General features: G+C 51.0%; 1 protein-coding gene across 1 annotated transcript in view; it reads left to right on the forward strand.

The window, feature by feature from the left end:
- Positions 1–16,353, forward strand: part of MYO5B (myosin VB) — a gene marked incomplete at its 5' end in the record, with an annotated part of 144,200 nt that overhangs the window by 17,026 nt on the left and 110,821 nt on the right. Inside the window, 2 exons of the mRNA XM_084224607.1 lie at positions 12,604–12,714; positions 16,168–16,339. Of these exons, the coding sequence (XP_084080733.1) occupies positions 12,604–12,714; positions 16,168–16,339 (283 nt within the window). The remainder of the gene's footprint in view (positions 1–12,603; positions 12,715–16,167; positions 16,340–16,353) is intronic.

Below are 16,353 nucleotides of genomic sequence, written 5' to 3' on the forward strand. Positions count from 1 at the left end.
TTAATAAAGCCCTGATAAGGGCTCAAAAGCCAGCCTTGCTGCCTTACCAGGGAGCAGGAGGGGAGAGGGGCCACAGGGAGGAGGGAAACTGAAGCAGTGGCAAAGGCTGGTTTGGGGTGGAGAGGGTGGGGTTAGGTCTGGATGGCACCTCTGCGTGATGACAGCACCATTCCATGACCAAAACTGGGATATATTTTTTTTTTCTTCTTAATAAAGCGTCTGAGAGAACTTGTTGGGAAGTTTGCAGCAGCCTCCAGTTTCAGCCCAGCGTGGGACAGAAGGTGGAGCAGCCGTGAGGGGACAGGAGGTGCTCCACACCTCTCTGCTTTTGGTGCACCACATCCCCTTTGGACAGGCTCCCAAATCCCTGGTGCATCCATGAGTCTGTGTGGCCTCTTCTGATGCACCCAGACACTGGGGAAAGTTCCTTGTGGAAGGAGCTGCCCAGCCCTGGCCCAGCTGCTCGGGGCACTGGTGCAGTCCCCATCCCTGCAGGGACACAGCAGCTGTGTGCAGGTGACACCTGGGGACGTGGGTCAGGGGTGGCCTGGGCAGTGCTGGGGTGAGTGGACCTGATGGTCTGAGGGCTTTTCCAGCCCAGATGATTCTGGGGCTCTGTGGGACAGGCCCCTGCTGCGGTGGGGCTGTGGGTCACCACGAGGGCACGCTGGCAGTGACTGGAGCCACGTGAGTTCAGCTGTCCCTGCCCAGCCACTGACCCCTGCAGCTTGAAGGAACTCAGCTATTGGGACTGGCTGTTTTGTCAGAAAGGGCAGAAACCTTTGGTCTTGTACATTCTGAACTGGGAACTCAGCATGGCTGGCAAAAGCTTCGCTTTTACAACTAAATAAACTCGCATAATGTAAAGTTTATTCAATTTAGTTTTTTCTTCTTCATTTTATTCATCTACCTAGCAAAGCATGAGTCATCCCTTGGAGGAGAGAGAAAGGTGGCAGAGCAGTGTCTTCAGTAGAGGTGGATTTGAGTTGCTCTTTGGCTCTGGTTTGAGTGACCTCATGTCTTCACCCACTCTGAAACTGCTATAACTCCAGGATGTATTGCTATTTGTTTTGCTGCTTTTCTAGTCAATAATAAATGTTTTCCTCACCTTGGGTGGTAAGAGTAGGTGTAACTGAGCCTTGAAACAGGGTAAGTCCTGATGAGCTGATGAGACCCCATGGCTTCAAGGCAAGTGGCATCAGCTGCTGTGTGACCGTGACTCCTGTGCTTCCCCCAGGGAAAGGCATCCCTCGGGCAGGACCTGCATTTCCTGGGGCTGGGGCAAAGCTCCTTGGGCCCGAGCCAGGGAATGCTAGTGGGAGCAGAAATCTGACAGCTGGGGGGTCCCTGTGATGTGGGAGAGCCAGAGCTGAGGCTTTTCTTGGTGTCAGCTCCCTCTGGAGCCTGTGCCTGTTGGGGAGCACGGAGATGCTGCTGTGGCACGGGAGGGGTGCTCCTGTGAGCACACACATCTCCTGTCGGGACAGGGATGTCCTCAGGGCCCACCCAAGCGTGGATTTGTTGTGGGGATGGGGAAGGCAGGAGCAGCCCCCCCTTGGCTGAGATGGATTCTTTTGGGTTTTCAAAAAATCTGTTTTTATTTCCTCCTTCTGGTTGGGTGCTTTGTCCTGTGGACACTCCAGCGTTGCATGAGAGCTGTGTTTGATCTTCCTGGGAATGTGTGTTTGTGTGCAGCTGGGGCAGCCATCCTTCCAGAGGGAAAAGATAACCTTGGGTTTGCCTGACTCTTCTGGGGATGTTGCCAGACCAGGGGAAAGAAATCACAATTCAAACCAGAAGGTGAAGGCTAGAAAAGATGCATTTTGTGGTGGTGATTTTTGTTTTGTTTTGTTCGTTTGTTGGTTTTTCCCCTTTTGTTTTTGGTTGTTGTTGTTGGTTTTCTGTTGTTTTGGTTTTTATAAGTGGGTTCAGGTGCCCTCTTGCCACCATTTTCCCACTTGGGCAGGATTCTGCATGTTGCTCCCCTTCCCTGAGCCCTTCCTGCAGAACACAAACGCTGCTTTGCCAAAGGCACTGCCTCCCAAATCACCTTCTGAGATTCAGAATTCAGGGGTTGATGGAGATGATATTTCCTGCATCCTTCCTCACTTAAGCTTTTGTCTCCCCTACCCTTGTTGGAGGAGGTTGGGTGTGGGGTTTAGGGGATGCTTTTCCACAGAGTTGCTCTGTGGTGTAAAGAGGAGGCTGCAGGATGTGAGTGCGGAAAGATCTGGAGAGCCAAAATCTCAGAATTCCAGCTGGACAGCTAAAACTGTGAGGGAATGAGAAGGAAAACAGCTGACTGTCCAGCCAGGTTGTGCCTTGCACTTCATGTACTAAAAAGAAAACCAGTGTTAGCTCAGCAATTGCAGAATCTTGCTGATTTATTTCACAGGAGAGAAGCGACAGAGTCTGAGCACGAGCATGCAGTAACTCCTGACACAAGTGCTCCTCTGAGCTCTGGTGTAAAGACAGCTTGGGAGCACCAGAGCCAGCACAAACCACATTCCCAAATACCTGGAAATTGCTGCAAGAAAGAAGCTTAGGAAGAAGTTTTTCCCTGGGAGCTGTGGCTGCCCCTGGATCCCTGGCAGTGTCCCAGGCCAGGCTGGACAGGGTTTGGAGCAGCCTGGAACAGTGGAAGGGGTCCCTGCTCGTGGCAGGGCTGGCACTGGGTCCCTTCCCACCCAAACCATTCTGCCATTGTGTGGAAATGAAGGAGCAGTGGGTCCCTCCTTTTCTCTGCCCTCCCCTTCCTCAGCAGCCAGGAGTGTCTCACCGTGTGTTCACCGCTTCAGTTACTTTAACTGAAAATATTTATTCCAGCTTTGTGTCTTGATCACTGGGGCCGTTCTCCAGGTGTCTAATATCTCTTTTCTAGCAGACCTTGTTGCTGGAATTTTTTAATTACCTCTGGTAAAACGTTGCTCATTGAAATCCCTGGTGATCAATTTGTTTTCCTCCCGTTGCTCGGCAGTGAAAAGGATGCAGAGGTGGCCCCGGGGGTCTTTCCAGCATAACCCTCCCGCTGGAAAATGCTGAAAAATGTCCTGTCACTTTAAGTCAAACCCCTTTGAATTAACTATGCCTGAGTGATGTTCCAAGAGGGGTTTTAATGCCCGAGTTCTGGAGATGTGAGGGGTTACTGTGCAGGTTGATTAATCCAATTACTTCTTTTGAATAAGGTTAACAGTCCAGTCTGGTGGAGAGGTTGCACTGCAATTAACGTGGATTTTGGAGCTGTTTGGGTACAGTGGAGCCCGGTGGGGAGGATGGCTGAGCTCTGGAGGGGCGAGGAATGTGCTGTGGTTCCCTGGATTTTGGGAGATGCTGGTGACGCCCCGAATGCTCCCGGTGTCACCGCGGTTACAGCCAAGGAGCAGCCACTGCTTTAAACATTTCCAGCTGAAAGCATGCTGTCTCCTGGCTGCATCCCTGCAGCCCAGAGCCAGCTCCTCCCAGGACCATTTTAATCTAAAATCATCTAATGTGGGGTGGTCATTGCCCTGGGAAGTGAACGTGCTTGTGAATTTCCATGAAGCATCACAGGGCTGTGATGTTTTTCCCTGAAAACCCAAGGGGAAAAGGCCATTTTTGACTATTTAATTAAACCCAAAGGCAGTTTTGAACTATTCATTACCAATCATCTGTAAATGGTGTATATTGAGCATGTTTTGGATCCAGCTTATGTTCAGCAAGGAGTGGTGAACTCACATGGATTTCGCATGGAAGAGGGGACAGTGAAGGCAAGGTTACATCACATCACTCATAAACATCACCGCTAAAGGTTTTGATTAATTGAGAATTACAGGAGAGAAGGGTAATTAATGCCAATCAAGAGGGATTTGCAGAAAGTAGCCTGGAAGGATTTCACTCTCGCAGTGCGACAGGCTGTTTGGTGAAAGTCATGCTATGGGGACACTCGGCCCCTGCATGGAGTTTTTAGTTAAAAAAAGGCAAAACCCCACTCTGTAGAATCCCAATAACCCTTATTTTAATTTAAAATTTGTCTGCATGTCTGAGCTGTGTGTGAAAGGCTCATCCTGCATCAAGGATCTTTTCATGATCCTGTGCAATGTGGGAATTTTTTAATCAAACACTTGCAAGGAGAGGTGAGGAGTCCTGAGGAGCTGATTTGGCTGGGGGGTGCTGGGGTGTGCCACGAGCACCCATGGGTGCTGGAGCCAGGGGAGGTCCTTGGGCAAGGGGTGCTGAGCTCCCTGCTCCAGGACTCTGATGCCCACAGCTCTTCCAGGAAGATCTGCAAGTGAAGTCAAGTTCACCTGTGCTGGCTTTATCACAGATTTTTGCACTTCCCGGGGACCCTGCAGAGATTTTGGCGGCTTGCAGAGCGTCCCTCTTTCTCCCGGGGGTGGAGTGTGATGGTGAAGCGTTTGCAGGGCTGGGCCAGGCCTGGCAGAAGAGAAGCTCAGTGCTTGTGTGGGGCAGTGCTGCCCTCCTGGGGGGACCCCAGGAGCTGGGGAGGGGGCTCGCAGCAGCTCTGGGGCTGCTGGCACCTCTTGGAGCTGCTCTAACCCCGGTGAGCACCGAGTTTTGAAGGGCTTTGCAGGGTTAGGTTAATTCTGCATGCTGTAAGTCCGGGTTTAGCCCCGCAGAGGGAAGAGCCGCGTCTCACCGGGCTGCTCCCAGCCTTGGCAGCGCTGCTTCGGAGCCTGCCGGGGCCAAGGGCTGCTGTGCTCAGCCGGGTGCGGCCGGAGAGGCTGCAGAGGCACCCCCGAGCGCCGCCAGCCCCCCGGCCCGGCACGGCTCTGCCCGGCGCACCTGGGCTGCTCTCAGGTGTGTGTCAGGGCGGTGCAGGGCACATCCCCCGCGCCTGGAACCTTGCTGGCCCTGCCCTTGCTCTTTAAAGGGCTTTTTGAAGGGTGGAGAAGCAAAGTGAGAGCAGAAGTTGCTGCACTGCCCGGAGCAAACCGCGGTGTCACAGCCCGCGAGGCAGCGGCTCCCCGGCCGGGAGGGACTGCCTTTCCTTGCCTTTTTTTGCCCCAGATTAAGACCAGATTGTTTATTTGCGCTGTCCCAAAGCACCTGGGGCTTCACCTGCTTCTGTGGCATCTGATGACTTACTGGAAGAGGAGTTTTGCAGCGGGAGTTTGCAGGGCTGTGCGTGCACTCCAGACCTTGACGCTGAGCTTGTCACTCTTAATTAAACCCGCAGTAACGAGCCGCGCCGAGATGCCGCAGAAGTGGCGGGGGAGATGTTGGGATACACGAGTTGTTGGCTGTTAGTTACATGTAGGACTATTGATTAGTCTTGGAAATCGTCCTGAAAATCACAGCTAATTAGAGAAAAGCCTTCAAGGGTGCCCCCAGTGTTTCTGTCCTGGTGTCAGGGCTCGCCTGCAGCCCCCCTGTGCTCGGTGCCAGTTTTCTGTCTGCCTTTGGTGACACGGGGTTGGTGCAATGGTGAACTGAAGCCTCTTAAATGCCGCTTCATTAGAAGTGCTTCTAATGAGCCAGTGGATAAATGCTGCAGATGCTGCTTGTCCAAGCACTGCTCAGCTGCTGTGACAATTTATGCAAATCGTCATCGGAGTTAATTTGGGCAGGGGAATGAAGTTCCACAAGGAGAAATAGAGCAGGTTTAGTGCTGGTGGGAGGCTTGGAGCCATCCATCAGCGTGACAGCTCTTCAGGGGGAGAGGAGAACATCCCTGTGCCTCGAAGGCATCAGTGAAGCACATGGTTTGCTCAAATTCAGAGACCCATGCAGTGTTTGGGGATGGACAGGTGCTCCCCAAAATTTGGAAGCCCTGCCTTAAAGGAGGCATTGTCTGGGTGTGCATTTGTGTGTTTGTCCAGGGTCCATCTCTCCAAGCACGAGGATGATGGGGAATATGAGGGGTGGTGTAGATAATGCCTATCTTCCCTGGCTCTGCTGTTTGTTTTTTTACATTTTTATCAGCCCTAGAAAACACTCAATTTGCTTGTTCTCATGTTGAGGAATTAGAGATGCTCCTGCAGAGTGCCACTGTCTTTTCCTTTACATTTAACACCCTCATCAGGTTAACACTCATTCTGTGGCTCAAAATGATGTTTTTTGTGCTTTTTAAGAAGGAAAACACTATTTATCTTTTCCCCTATCCCTAGGTCATGATGCTGTTGTAGTGTGCGTCCCCCACTCGGAGCTGAAATGATGACTTGCCACTCCTTTGGGTGTTTGTGGGGATTCAGGGTGAGGAAGAAGTTGGTCTTTTGCTAGAGGTCCCTGTTTTGAGTGGATACCTCTGGGCTCGTGCTGGAGATGCTGGATTTGTGTTTTCCCCCCAGCACCAGGTACCCGCATGGGGAGATGCACGACCCTGGCCCCCCTGCCCGCCCTGCAGCAGGCAGGGACACCCTGTGCCAGCCCTCCTGTCCCCCGTGGGGCTGTGCCAGCTGGTGGTGCCCAGCAGCAGGCAGAGAAGCCAGACCAGGCTGAGACACCGGGGTCAGCAGGTCCCACAGTCACGGCACAGCTTGGGGAGCCCTGACCTAAATTTGAGCTTGGCTTGTCTGTCGGGCAGGGGAGAAATTGCTCCTGGGATGAAAGTCTCAGAGGATGGGAAAGGGAGGATTATGGTTTGCCATCTGCCTTGATATTCAGTAATGTAAATAATAAAAAAAAGGTAACGATCTGCAAGTCCCTTAATGGAGATATTTTGCTGCGTCACGGGCGAAGCAGATTTTTCTCCTGAGCCACTGCCAAGTGGGGCAGAAGGGAGCTTTAGGGCTGCAGGGCACCCAGGAGAGGTCCTTTTCCAGGTCTTGCTCCTGCCAGCACACATCCAGTGGCTGTTCCCAGCTCCCAGGGGCGCAGCTGGTTTGCAAACACAAACAGCTGGCTGCAGCAGTCACGGCTGGGACAATGGCACAGCATGGCCCAAGCCCCCTGTGCTGCTCACCCCAGCTCAGCCCAGGTCTCTGCCAACTAAAATTAATGAGGAGAAGTTTGTTTGGTTTAGCATGGAGAAGCTGTGCAGGTCCAGACTGGGGCTGCAAGTAAAGTCCTCTCTTTTTTTTCTTTTTTTTTTTTTTTTAATTTCTGGAAGAGCCTCTTTAAATTATCTCTGGGGAGTGATCTTCAATGCTAGTTTAAAAAGGAGAATAGGGAACAGAAAAATGACCCCCTGAGTGTGTGATATGGCCACTTTTAATTCCACATACAGCTCGTACTTTCCTCTCACTATATGAGAGCACAGTTTGGGAAAACCTCAGTTTTAGCAATAGATAGCTTGTGAGAGCTGGAAGGTGGGTATTGGTCCTTTTGAGTGCAAGCTGCTTAACCATTCACATGCTGTGTGTGTAAATATAAATATTCTCAGGAAGGCAGGGCTGACATTTGTGCTGGTTTTTCTTTTGTGTGTATTTTTCACCCTCTTGAAAGGCACCCAGCAATACTGGACACAGAACAATGTAGAATGAGGTTAGCCACAAACCCACTGCAAGGGGAGAAAAGTAGAAGTGTGCTTGCTTTACAGAGAAAAATATACAGAGATTTGTCCCAATTTCCACCTTGTTCTAGTTAGAATTTGTGCGTTCACGTTTGATTATTTTTAAAGAAATCACTGTTTCTGTTTTCAATAAAGTTCTTTCATAAGATTTTCTTAACCTGCATGGAGGAACCTTTGTCATGACATACTACGTCCTCGCCTCTGTTACTGAATTCCCAGTGGTGAGGAGAATTGCTGTTTTACTAGTTGTTGCTATTTTATTGCATAAAAATGCAATATTTTGTTGCTACTTTATTTCTAATTTATTTTATTCTTGCTTTGCTGCTGTGTCCTCCCTCTGTTTGCAGTTTGTTGGAAAAATGCCCTTGACCCAGGAGCACTGAAAACTTCCCGGGGTCAGCTGTGAGTGCTGGCATTCCTGAAATAACTCAGGGGATAAAAATCCAGCAATAATAAAGATGGATTTGCTGATGTCCAGCTCTCCATGAGGACTTGCAACAGCCAAGCAGCCCAGACGAAGCTGAGATCGCTAGCTTTTAATGTTTTTTACTTAATGGAAGACTATACAATTTTCTTAATGCAATGAGAATGATGCTCTGCCCGTGGAGTTGTAGCTCCTTGCCTGCAGACCTGCATCTCTCCTGGCTGAGATGGAGCACGCTGCCCAGAGCTTGCTGGGAGTGCCTTTGGCCAGCACGGAGGGCTTTGGAACAGTCCTGCCTCTGAAAACAAGACCTGCCTCTTCTAATTTAATGTTGGTTTTAATCTGCATCCGCAGCGGCAGCCTGCTAAAATCTAAATCAGATCAGGAGGTGGGGATTGAATTTATTAAGGTTCTGCTTAAGCTGTGTGGAATAATGCAAGAGGCAGTGAGAGCACTGAATGGCTTTAGTTTTACTGGGGATCTGGTTAAAAAAAATCACAAGTAAACTGGATTTAAAAAAAAAAATAATTTTTAAGAGGCTGAGCATGCAGAGCTGTTTCTAGTTAATTTTAGCATATTGTTTAAAGGCATCCTTGAGGACTGAAGGAATCTTTTCCTAAAAAAAAAAAAAAAAAAGAAAATGTATGGAAACCCTGGAGAGTCTGGAGGTTGAGTGGCTTGCCCAGGGCTGTGTCCCCTGAGCACAAAGTCAAGTTAATCCTTCATTCCCAGTGCTTTGAGATGGGCCCATGTGCCCTGTCCCTTAGAACAAGCTCCTCCAGCAGCACAAGGGGCTGTTAAAACTCTCAGGAAGCCTGGACAAGGCTTGTGGAGCAGTGGAATGACGCTGGAGATGTGATAATTGGAGGCAGCAGCAGCTCACAGGGATGCTCTCCCCACCCATGCAGGTGGGTTTTGGTGACACGGTGGCTCTCCCCCAGGTGGATTGGTTCGTCAGAAAGAGGGGCTGTGAGGCAGTTTTGGGGAGCAGGTTGCAGAGGTCAGAGGCCGGGGGTGCAGGGGAGCTGAGGGTGGTGAGCCCAGCGTGACCCCACCAGGGCTGCCGAGCCTCCTCAGGCTCCGGCTAAGGCTGGCCCTGTGAAGATGTACCCGTGACAAAGCCTTGGCTTCCAGCACACGTGCCTGAGTATCTGGGATTTACGGCTGGAAGGGAGGGCTCGGAGGGGGTTTGTGCAGCAGCCTGCCCTGCCGGGAGGGCAGCAGGGAGCGGAGGAGCGCCGCGGATGGAAGGCGCTCCCCGCTGCGGGTGTGTGCCTGCACCGCACCGCGGGACAGCCTGAGGGATGCTCGGGGGGCTGCGTGCACAGCAGCCTGTGCTGACCGCCCCCTGGGTGTGGGGAGTGCAGGCTGGGGAGCTCCTGACCACCCCCTGGGTGTGGGGAGTGCAGGCTGGGGAGCTCCTGACCACCCCCTGGGTGTGGGGAGTGCAGGCTGGGGAGCTCCTGACCACCCCCTCGGTGTGGGGAGTGCAGGCTGGGGAGCTCCTGACCACCCCCTGGGTGTGGGGAGTGCAGGCTGGGGAGCTCCTGACCACCCCCTGGGTGTGGGGAGTGCCGGACACATCTGGGATCGGCCAGCCAGGGCTGTCCCCAGGGCCCCTTGGGCACTGCAGACAGTCTGTCCTGCCTGGGGCACTCTGTCCTGTGTGTGTGTTCTGTCCTGTGTGTGTGTTCTGTCCTTCATGCTGCACTCTGTCCTGCCTGGTGTGTTCTGTCCTGTGTGGATGTTGCCCTGATTTTTTCAGATTTTTCTAAGCCTTCTGATGTTGACATTTTGTAACAAACTTTCTCGCACACTTTCTGTAAATAACTCATTGTTTTGCGTTCTTTTATGGAAGAAGAGAAATTTGATAAACTGTTGGTTTGTCCGGTGTCATTGGAGAGGTGGCACTGTCACCCTCCAACCCACTGTCACTTTTAGAAAACAATAAATGTTAGAGTCAGAAAATAAACTTCTTTTTTTCCCTTCACCTTAAGAACAGTGATGTGTGCCTGTGTTCTTGCGTGTCCTATGGTGACATGTGGTGTGTTCTGTCCTGCATGGTGTGTTCTGTCCTGTGTGGTGTGTTCTGTCCTGCATGGAGCCCTCTGTCCTGTGTGGTGTGTTCTGTCCTGCATGGTGTGTTCTGTCCTGCCTGGTGGATTCTGTCCTGCCTGGTGGATTCTGTCCTGTGTGGTGTGTTCTGTCCTGCATGGTGCACTCTGTCCAGCGTGGCTCCTTGCACATGTGTGTGTGTGTGTGCACACAAATTCTGGGAAAATCAGTTATTATCATTGTTGTTGTTGTTATTATTATTATTATTACCACTACTCTGTAGTGCTGTGGTCAAGGTGGCTGGTGGGTTCCCATGACCAGGCTGTGGGCAGTGTGTGCAGAGAGCTGTCACCCTCCTGTCACACCTGGGTGGCTCCTGGCCAAGCTGGTGATGAATTGCTGAGGGGGTGCCCCATGGGACCCCTGCTGCTGCGGGAGCTGTACCCAGCTCCCAGCTCTCAAATGTTGGCAGGGACCCCCATTCCAGGCTGCTCTGGGCTCAGTGTGCTCCTGTCTGCAGCCACCAGTCCAGGCAGGGCCAGGGCTCAGCCCAGCCCCGTGTGCAGGTGCAACATTTGCAGGGTTGCCAGGACCAGCAGCACCTTGTGTTTGAAGCTGCCCTGAGCTGGGTACATCCTGATCCTTGGCTATTTTGGGCACTTCCAGAGCGCGTCCGAATCTCACTTTTCACCAGCAGAGAGCTGGCGCTGGATGAATCCACAGTGGTGGGGCTGGCAGGGGTCCCACCCAGCCCCTTCCCCACTGCAGCCTCCCTTCTTCGTGGCAGGGAGAGCACTGAAGGCCCATGAGGTGCTAGAGCTGCTGTGCTGAGAAAATTCAAGTTTTCACATCATTTCCCCCACTCCCTGGTAAAACTGTTGTTCTGGGAATACGATTGTGTGGCTCCATTAACATCTAAAGGTTCCTGCTGCTGTAGCTATTGAGCAGCTCTAAAAATAATTACGTGTGATAACTATAAAAATCTATTGCTTTTCAGCTGCAAAGTGGCCTGTCAGGTGGTGGCAGCTGCTGTGTTAACTCGTTGGTTGCCACAAAATATTACTTGGACGTTGTGTGCTGGGGTTTGGTTTCAAATGAAAGCCAAAGCTGCCTTTGGGGCTCTGGTGCTGCTGTCACTTGGGCTGGCTGGGATTCCCCCAGCCCCTGGAGCTCTGAGTAGGAATAAGATTCTGTGGCTCCCATTTCAACCAGCAGGAGGAACAGAGGGGAGAGCTGCCCCAAAGGGCCAGTAAATCCGTGGCTGTTGGAGGGTTCCTGTTGGCTCTGTGGGCTGGAGGATCTCAGGTTTGTTGTTGCTGAAATGGCTCCCAAGGTATTAAAAGGTCTTTTTTCCCAGCCCCTTGCTTGAGGAAGAAGTCAGGATTCCTCAGCCCTGGTTTTTAAGGTTGCATATTTTCTCTAATCTAATACATTCTCTTTCTGACCTGCTGAGGTCTGTCCAGCAGGTCAGGTTGTGGCACACTGACACCCTCAGGGTGGTGTTAGCTTTCTATACTAAAAACTATTTTTTATTTTACTATTTATTATTTGCAGTAATTTTCCAATACCTATCACCTATGTTATACAGTCTGTCTCTACTCTAAACCAATCCAAAAGTGTGACCATCCCAGCAGAAGATGGAGGACAAGAAGAAGAAGAAGAAGAAGAAGAAGAAGAAGAAGAAGAAGAAGAAGAAGAAGAAGAAGAAGAAGAAGAAGAAGAAGAAGAAGAAGAAGAAGAAGAAGAAGAAGAAGAAGAAGAAGGAGAAGGAGAAGGAGAAGGAGAAGGAGAAGAAGAAGGACAGGACATGCCCAGATTCCTCCCTCTTGCCCCTTGAACCCCCATTCTAAAAACCCCAAAATTCTACATTCTCACCCAGTGATAAATTCACTGTCATTCTACAAGCCACCCCTGTGGCTTGTAACTCCTCACCAGGGCAGACAGAGGGATGTCCTGGGCTCTGACAGGAGGGGTCCAGCACCAGCCTGGCTCCCTGAGCCTGACAGCCAAAACCCTCATGGGCAGCTGGGCTGCCCTGGGGCTGCCCCTTGGTGGCCCTAGCTTTGTGGATACAAAACAAAAGGGTTAAATTTAACCTAGTTCACTAATTCATTTAAATCCAGGTGTGCTCCTGGAGCCTGTTTGTGTGTCCACCTGCAGCTGAAGGAGCTGGCTTTGGTGTCCTCGTTTGCCTGCCTCTGCCCGTGGCAGTGGGTTTGGGTCAGGTCTTGCTCTGTGGGCACCCAACTGCCTTGTTTTGAGCAAAATAAACACACTTTGGTGTAAGGACTGCTGGGGGTGAATGGAGTTATTTCATAAAAGCCTTCTGGAAGGCTGTTTTTTTTTTTTTTTTTCCCAGGGAAATTAAATTCCCCCTTTACCTTGAAACTTTACCCTGCTTTGTTAGATTGGTAATGAGCCAGTGTACACCTTGTCCCGGAGAAAATTAGACTGAAAAATTAGACTTCTGGTCTGTAATTAACCCCAAGAACTAAAACTGGATTTATTTTTTCTTTTACTAAAATAAATGGTTTAGCTGCATTGACTTTACAATGTGTGAGGCGGTATTAATGGAGAATTAATTTATTTCTCATTTAATTTCCCGAGGTTTCATCATGTTTAAACTTTTTCTTTCTTTTCTTTTCTTTTTTTTTTTTCTTTTCCACCTCTCCAGTACACTAGGGTTTGGATTCCTGACCCTGATGAAGTTTGGAGATCGGCTGAAATTATCAAGGATTACAAAGAGGGAGATAAAAGCCTCCAGCTGAAACTTGAAGATGAAACTGTAAGCTTTTGAATGTCATTATTCTTTTTAGCAATTTAAAGCTTCGAATTAATGTGTGAAGAAGCCTGGGCCATTTCATACTTTCTGTGAAGTGGTTTAAAATGTGTTTTATTGCCTCAACACTTCCAGCTTTTCCCTGCCTGCTCCCTCACTAGACACGTGTGTTACAGTAGGTTGTGAGAAAAGCCCTTGACCCCCATCATCTCTTTTCACCTCCTGGCAAACTGGTAATAGCCTGTGATGCCAGGATGTATTTTTTTTTTAATAGCAGCAGCACGTTAGAAATGCCAGTTTGTGCTTTTTGCTGCCCAAAAAACTGTGGAGAGCACGGCTGGTGGCATCCACTCAACCTCGGGTGCTGATGGAAAACCCACACACGGCTCAGGGGTGGCTGCTGTGACACAGCTTTCTCCACGCCTCAGTTTTTCTCTCTGAGCATACTCTTACGTAAACCCCTTTTTTCTCTGCTTCATTTTTAAATAAGAAAAGCTTTTAAAAGGGAAAAACACAAAACTCATTTAAATGTAGATATTTTTCACGCCCGGCGCTGGTTCCAAATGCGCAAACAGCCAGCAATTAATCATCCCCAGAGCAGGACACAGGCTGGGGAGGAGCAGCTGCTTCTGTTCCACACAGAGCCTCGTGGGGTGGGACATTGGGTGACAGCAGGGAATTGCAGATAAAGTTAACCACGGCATTTGCATCAGCTGCAAATTCAGTTTATGGGAAGGGAGCAGCCGTGCTGTGTGCCCACCGTGAGCTGCCTGCTGTAGCGGGAAGAATAAATACATTTTTCATGAAGAATTGCACCTAACCCATCTTTCTCCATTGAGCAGGTGGGGTTTCCTGAGCTGTCTGGAGTGTGATTTGCTCCATTGCCTGGCAGAGTTAGCAGAGACCACCCACTACAGATCCACACGTGCGAGCAGGGCGAGTAATTCCTGTCCCCTCCAAGCCAGAGGTTTCCCCACTGTGGGGAGCATTTTCACCATATTGCCTGATGGAGGGTGGAGAACAGGAATGAGCTGTGGTGGATTAGGCAGTTTGTCAGAGCAGTTTTTCTTTCAGAGCAGCTCCAGCTCGGGCTGTTGGCGGTGTGTGAGTGTGCCAGGTTTGCAGAGAGCGCTGTTGATGCTGGGGTCTGCACCCAGGGCTTGGTGCTGCTGCTTCTTCCTGGCTCAGCCTCAGCTGCTTTTGTTGTCCTGCCCAGTTTGCTCTCCAGCATAGGGCAGCTTCTTTCTGGGGAGGAAAAAGGATGGAGAAGGCTTGATGCCTTTTTACCTTCCACAGTGATAAATCTGGATGAGGAGATGCACAGATGGCACCCTGCAGTCCCTTGGAAGCACCAGGCATAGAATCAACTTTTTATCATGGAATGGCTTGGGTTGGAAAGACCTTAAAAGTTCATCTCACTCCACCCCCTGCCATGGGCAGGGACACCTTCCACTGTCCCAGGCTGCTCCAAGCCCTGTCCAGCCTGGCCTTGGACACTGCCAGGGATCCAGGGGCAGCCACAGCTGCTCTGGGCACCCTGGGCCAGGGCCTCACTACCATTACAGCAAAGAATTACTCCTAATATCTTACTTTAGCCTACTGTCCTTCAGCTTAAGGCAATTCCCCCTTGTCCTGTCCCTCCCTGCCTTGTGCCCAGTCCCTGTGCAGCTCTCCTGGAGCCCCTTGAGGCCCTGCCAGGGGCTCTGAGGTGTCCCTGGAGCCTTCTCTTGTGCAGGTGAGCAGCCCCAGCTGTGCCAGGCTGGCTCCAGAGCACAGGGGCTCCAGCCCTGGCAGCATCTCCGTGCCCTCCTCCAGGTCCTGGTGCTGTTGGAGCCAGGGCTGGACACTGATGTGTGCCTGGGTGCCCACTCACCCAGAGGAGCTCCTTCCTTCCACTTGTGCTCAGGCTGCCAAAGTACACCTGCTCCTATTGCTGAGTGCCACAACCCCCATCCTCCCCTCCTGGTTGAGAATCTCCTGCAGTTTTAGTACTTGGACAGGAATTATTTTTTTCCTCTTTAATCTGGATATTTCCCTGGAAAGTAAAGGGGCTGAGAAGCCCTGCAAGGTCAAATCCCTTTGTGCAGCTGAGTTCAGGATCAGCAACATTAAAGTACAAGGTGATGAAAGGATTACCAGGTGTTGTAGCTTAATAAGCATGCCACAGTCATGGTGAAACATGGAACATCTCATTTTGGGGTTGTGCAAGAGGCCCGAGGTCTCTGGGAGTGCCCTGTTTGATGCTCTCCTGTGTGAAGTCCTGCCTGGATCTGTGTCATGTTGGTCTGAAAAGCTCTGGCAAAGGGGAGCAGCACTTGTGTGCAGCAGGTTGGAGGTGCCCAGCACAGGTACCTTCAGGGGATTCAAAGCTGAAGAAAGCCTTTTGTTCCTGACAGCCAACATGCATTACCCAGCTGTTCAGAGCTTCCTTTGGTCCTTGTGCTTTAAGTGAGTCTTCACGGGTTTTGTGGTTCCTGGCTCTGCTCTGTATGCAGGAGAGCTCCCTCCCAATGAAGGGCTGGCTGTTAAATATCACAGGGCATCCCTGGTGTGTTTGCCATTAAGATGTGAGACTGAGTGCAAACTCTTGAAAATTGGCGTTGACAACGTGGAACTGGAGGATAAAACCAGCCTGAAGTTGTCAGACACGCTGAGGGAGCCTGTCCTCATGCACCTGGGTCAGCCTTCCTCGTGCTGTTTGCCCAGGCAGGGATCCAGGGCAGTGACAGTGGTTTTCCTTGGAAGCTGGGATTCCTCCCTTCTGATGGGAGTTGAGCATCAGGCCTCCTTTCTGAGGCACCCTGGGGGGAGCAGCATCACTGGCAATATTTTTTTCCCTCCTCTGTAAAGAAAAAAAAAAAAATGCAGCTCTTCTTTAGTTGATGGCTCTGTTGCTCATTTGGGGGTGAGTCAAAAATAGCATAAGGCTGCCCCTATGCCAACTTCAGCAGCATAACCCAGCTCCTCAGACACTTCAGCAGCTGGGACTTCTCCATGTCCCCTCTGCCTCAAGGGGTGCCAGGTGTAAAAGTAACCTGAATTAAAAATGAGCTGAGAAATCGCTCTGATGGTAAGAGCATGGTCTAGTTTGGAATGAGGCCGCTTTTCCAAGAGCAGGAAGATGCTTGGATCAGGTGAAGCCGTGGGTTTCTGTTGCTGCTGTCACTGCTCAGAGCTGGCTGAAGGGTCTTTGTCCCAAGGCTGGCCTGAAGATGCCTCAGGTGTGGGCAGGCTGGTGTTCGTGGACCATCAGTGTCCACCAGGACCATGTGCTGTGCTGCTGGCCATCACCAGTGGGGTGACCTGGCAGTCTGCATGCAAGAGCATTTATCCCCAAGGGGTTTATAATTTAATTTAGAGCCGGGCGTGCGAGTGTTTAACACCAGCAGGAGTTATGCCTGGAAACGCTGCGGGCCATTAAAGGAGCTGTTCTTTTGCTGTGTTCCTGTGTCCCCTCAGCTCTGTGAGTATCCCATCGACCTGCCAGGGAGTGAGCTGCCCTTCCTGCGCAACCCAGACATCCTGGTGGGGCAGAATGACCTGACAGCCCTCAGCTACCTGCACGAGCCCGCCGTCCTGCACAACCTCAAAGTCAGGTTCCTCGAGTCCAACCACATCTACACCTACTGTGGTGAGTGTCCAGAG

This window comes from Fringilla coelebs, assembly GCF_963513975.1.
Source record: "Fringilla coelebs genome assembly, chromosome: Z".
Lineage (NCBI taxonomy): Eukaryota > Metazoa > Chordata > Aves > Passeriformes > Fringillidae > Fringilla > Fringilla coelebs.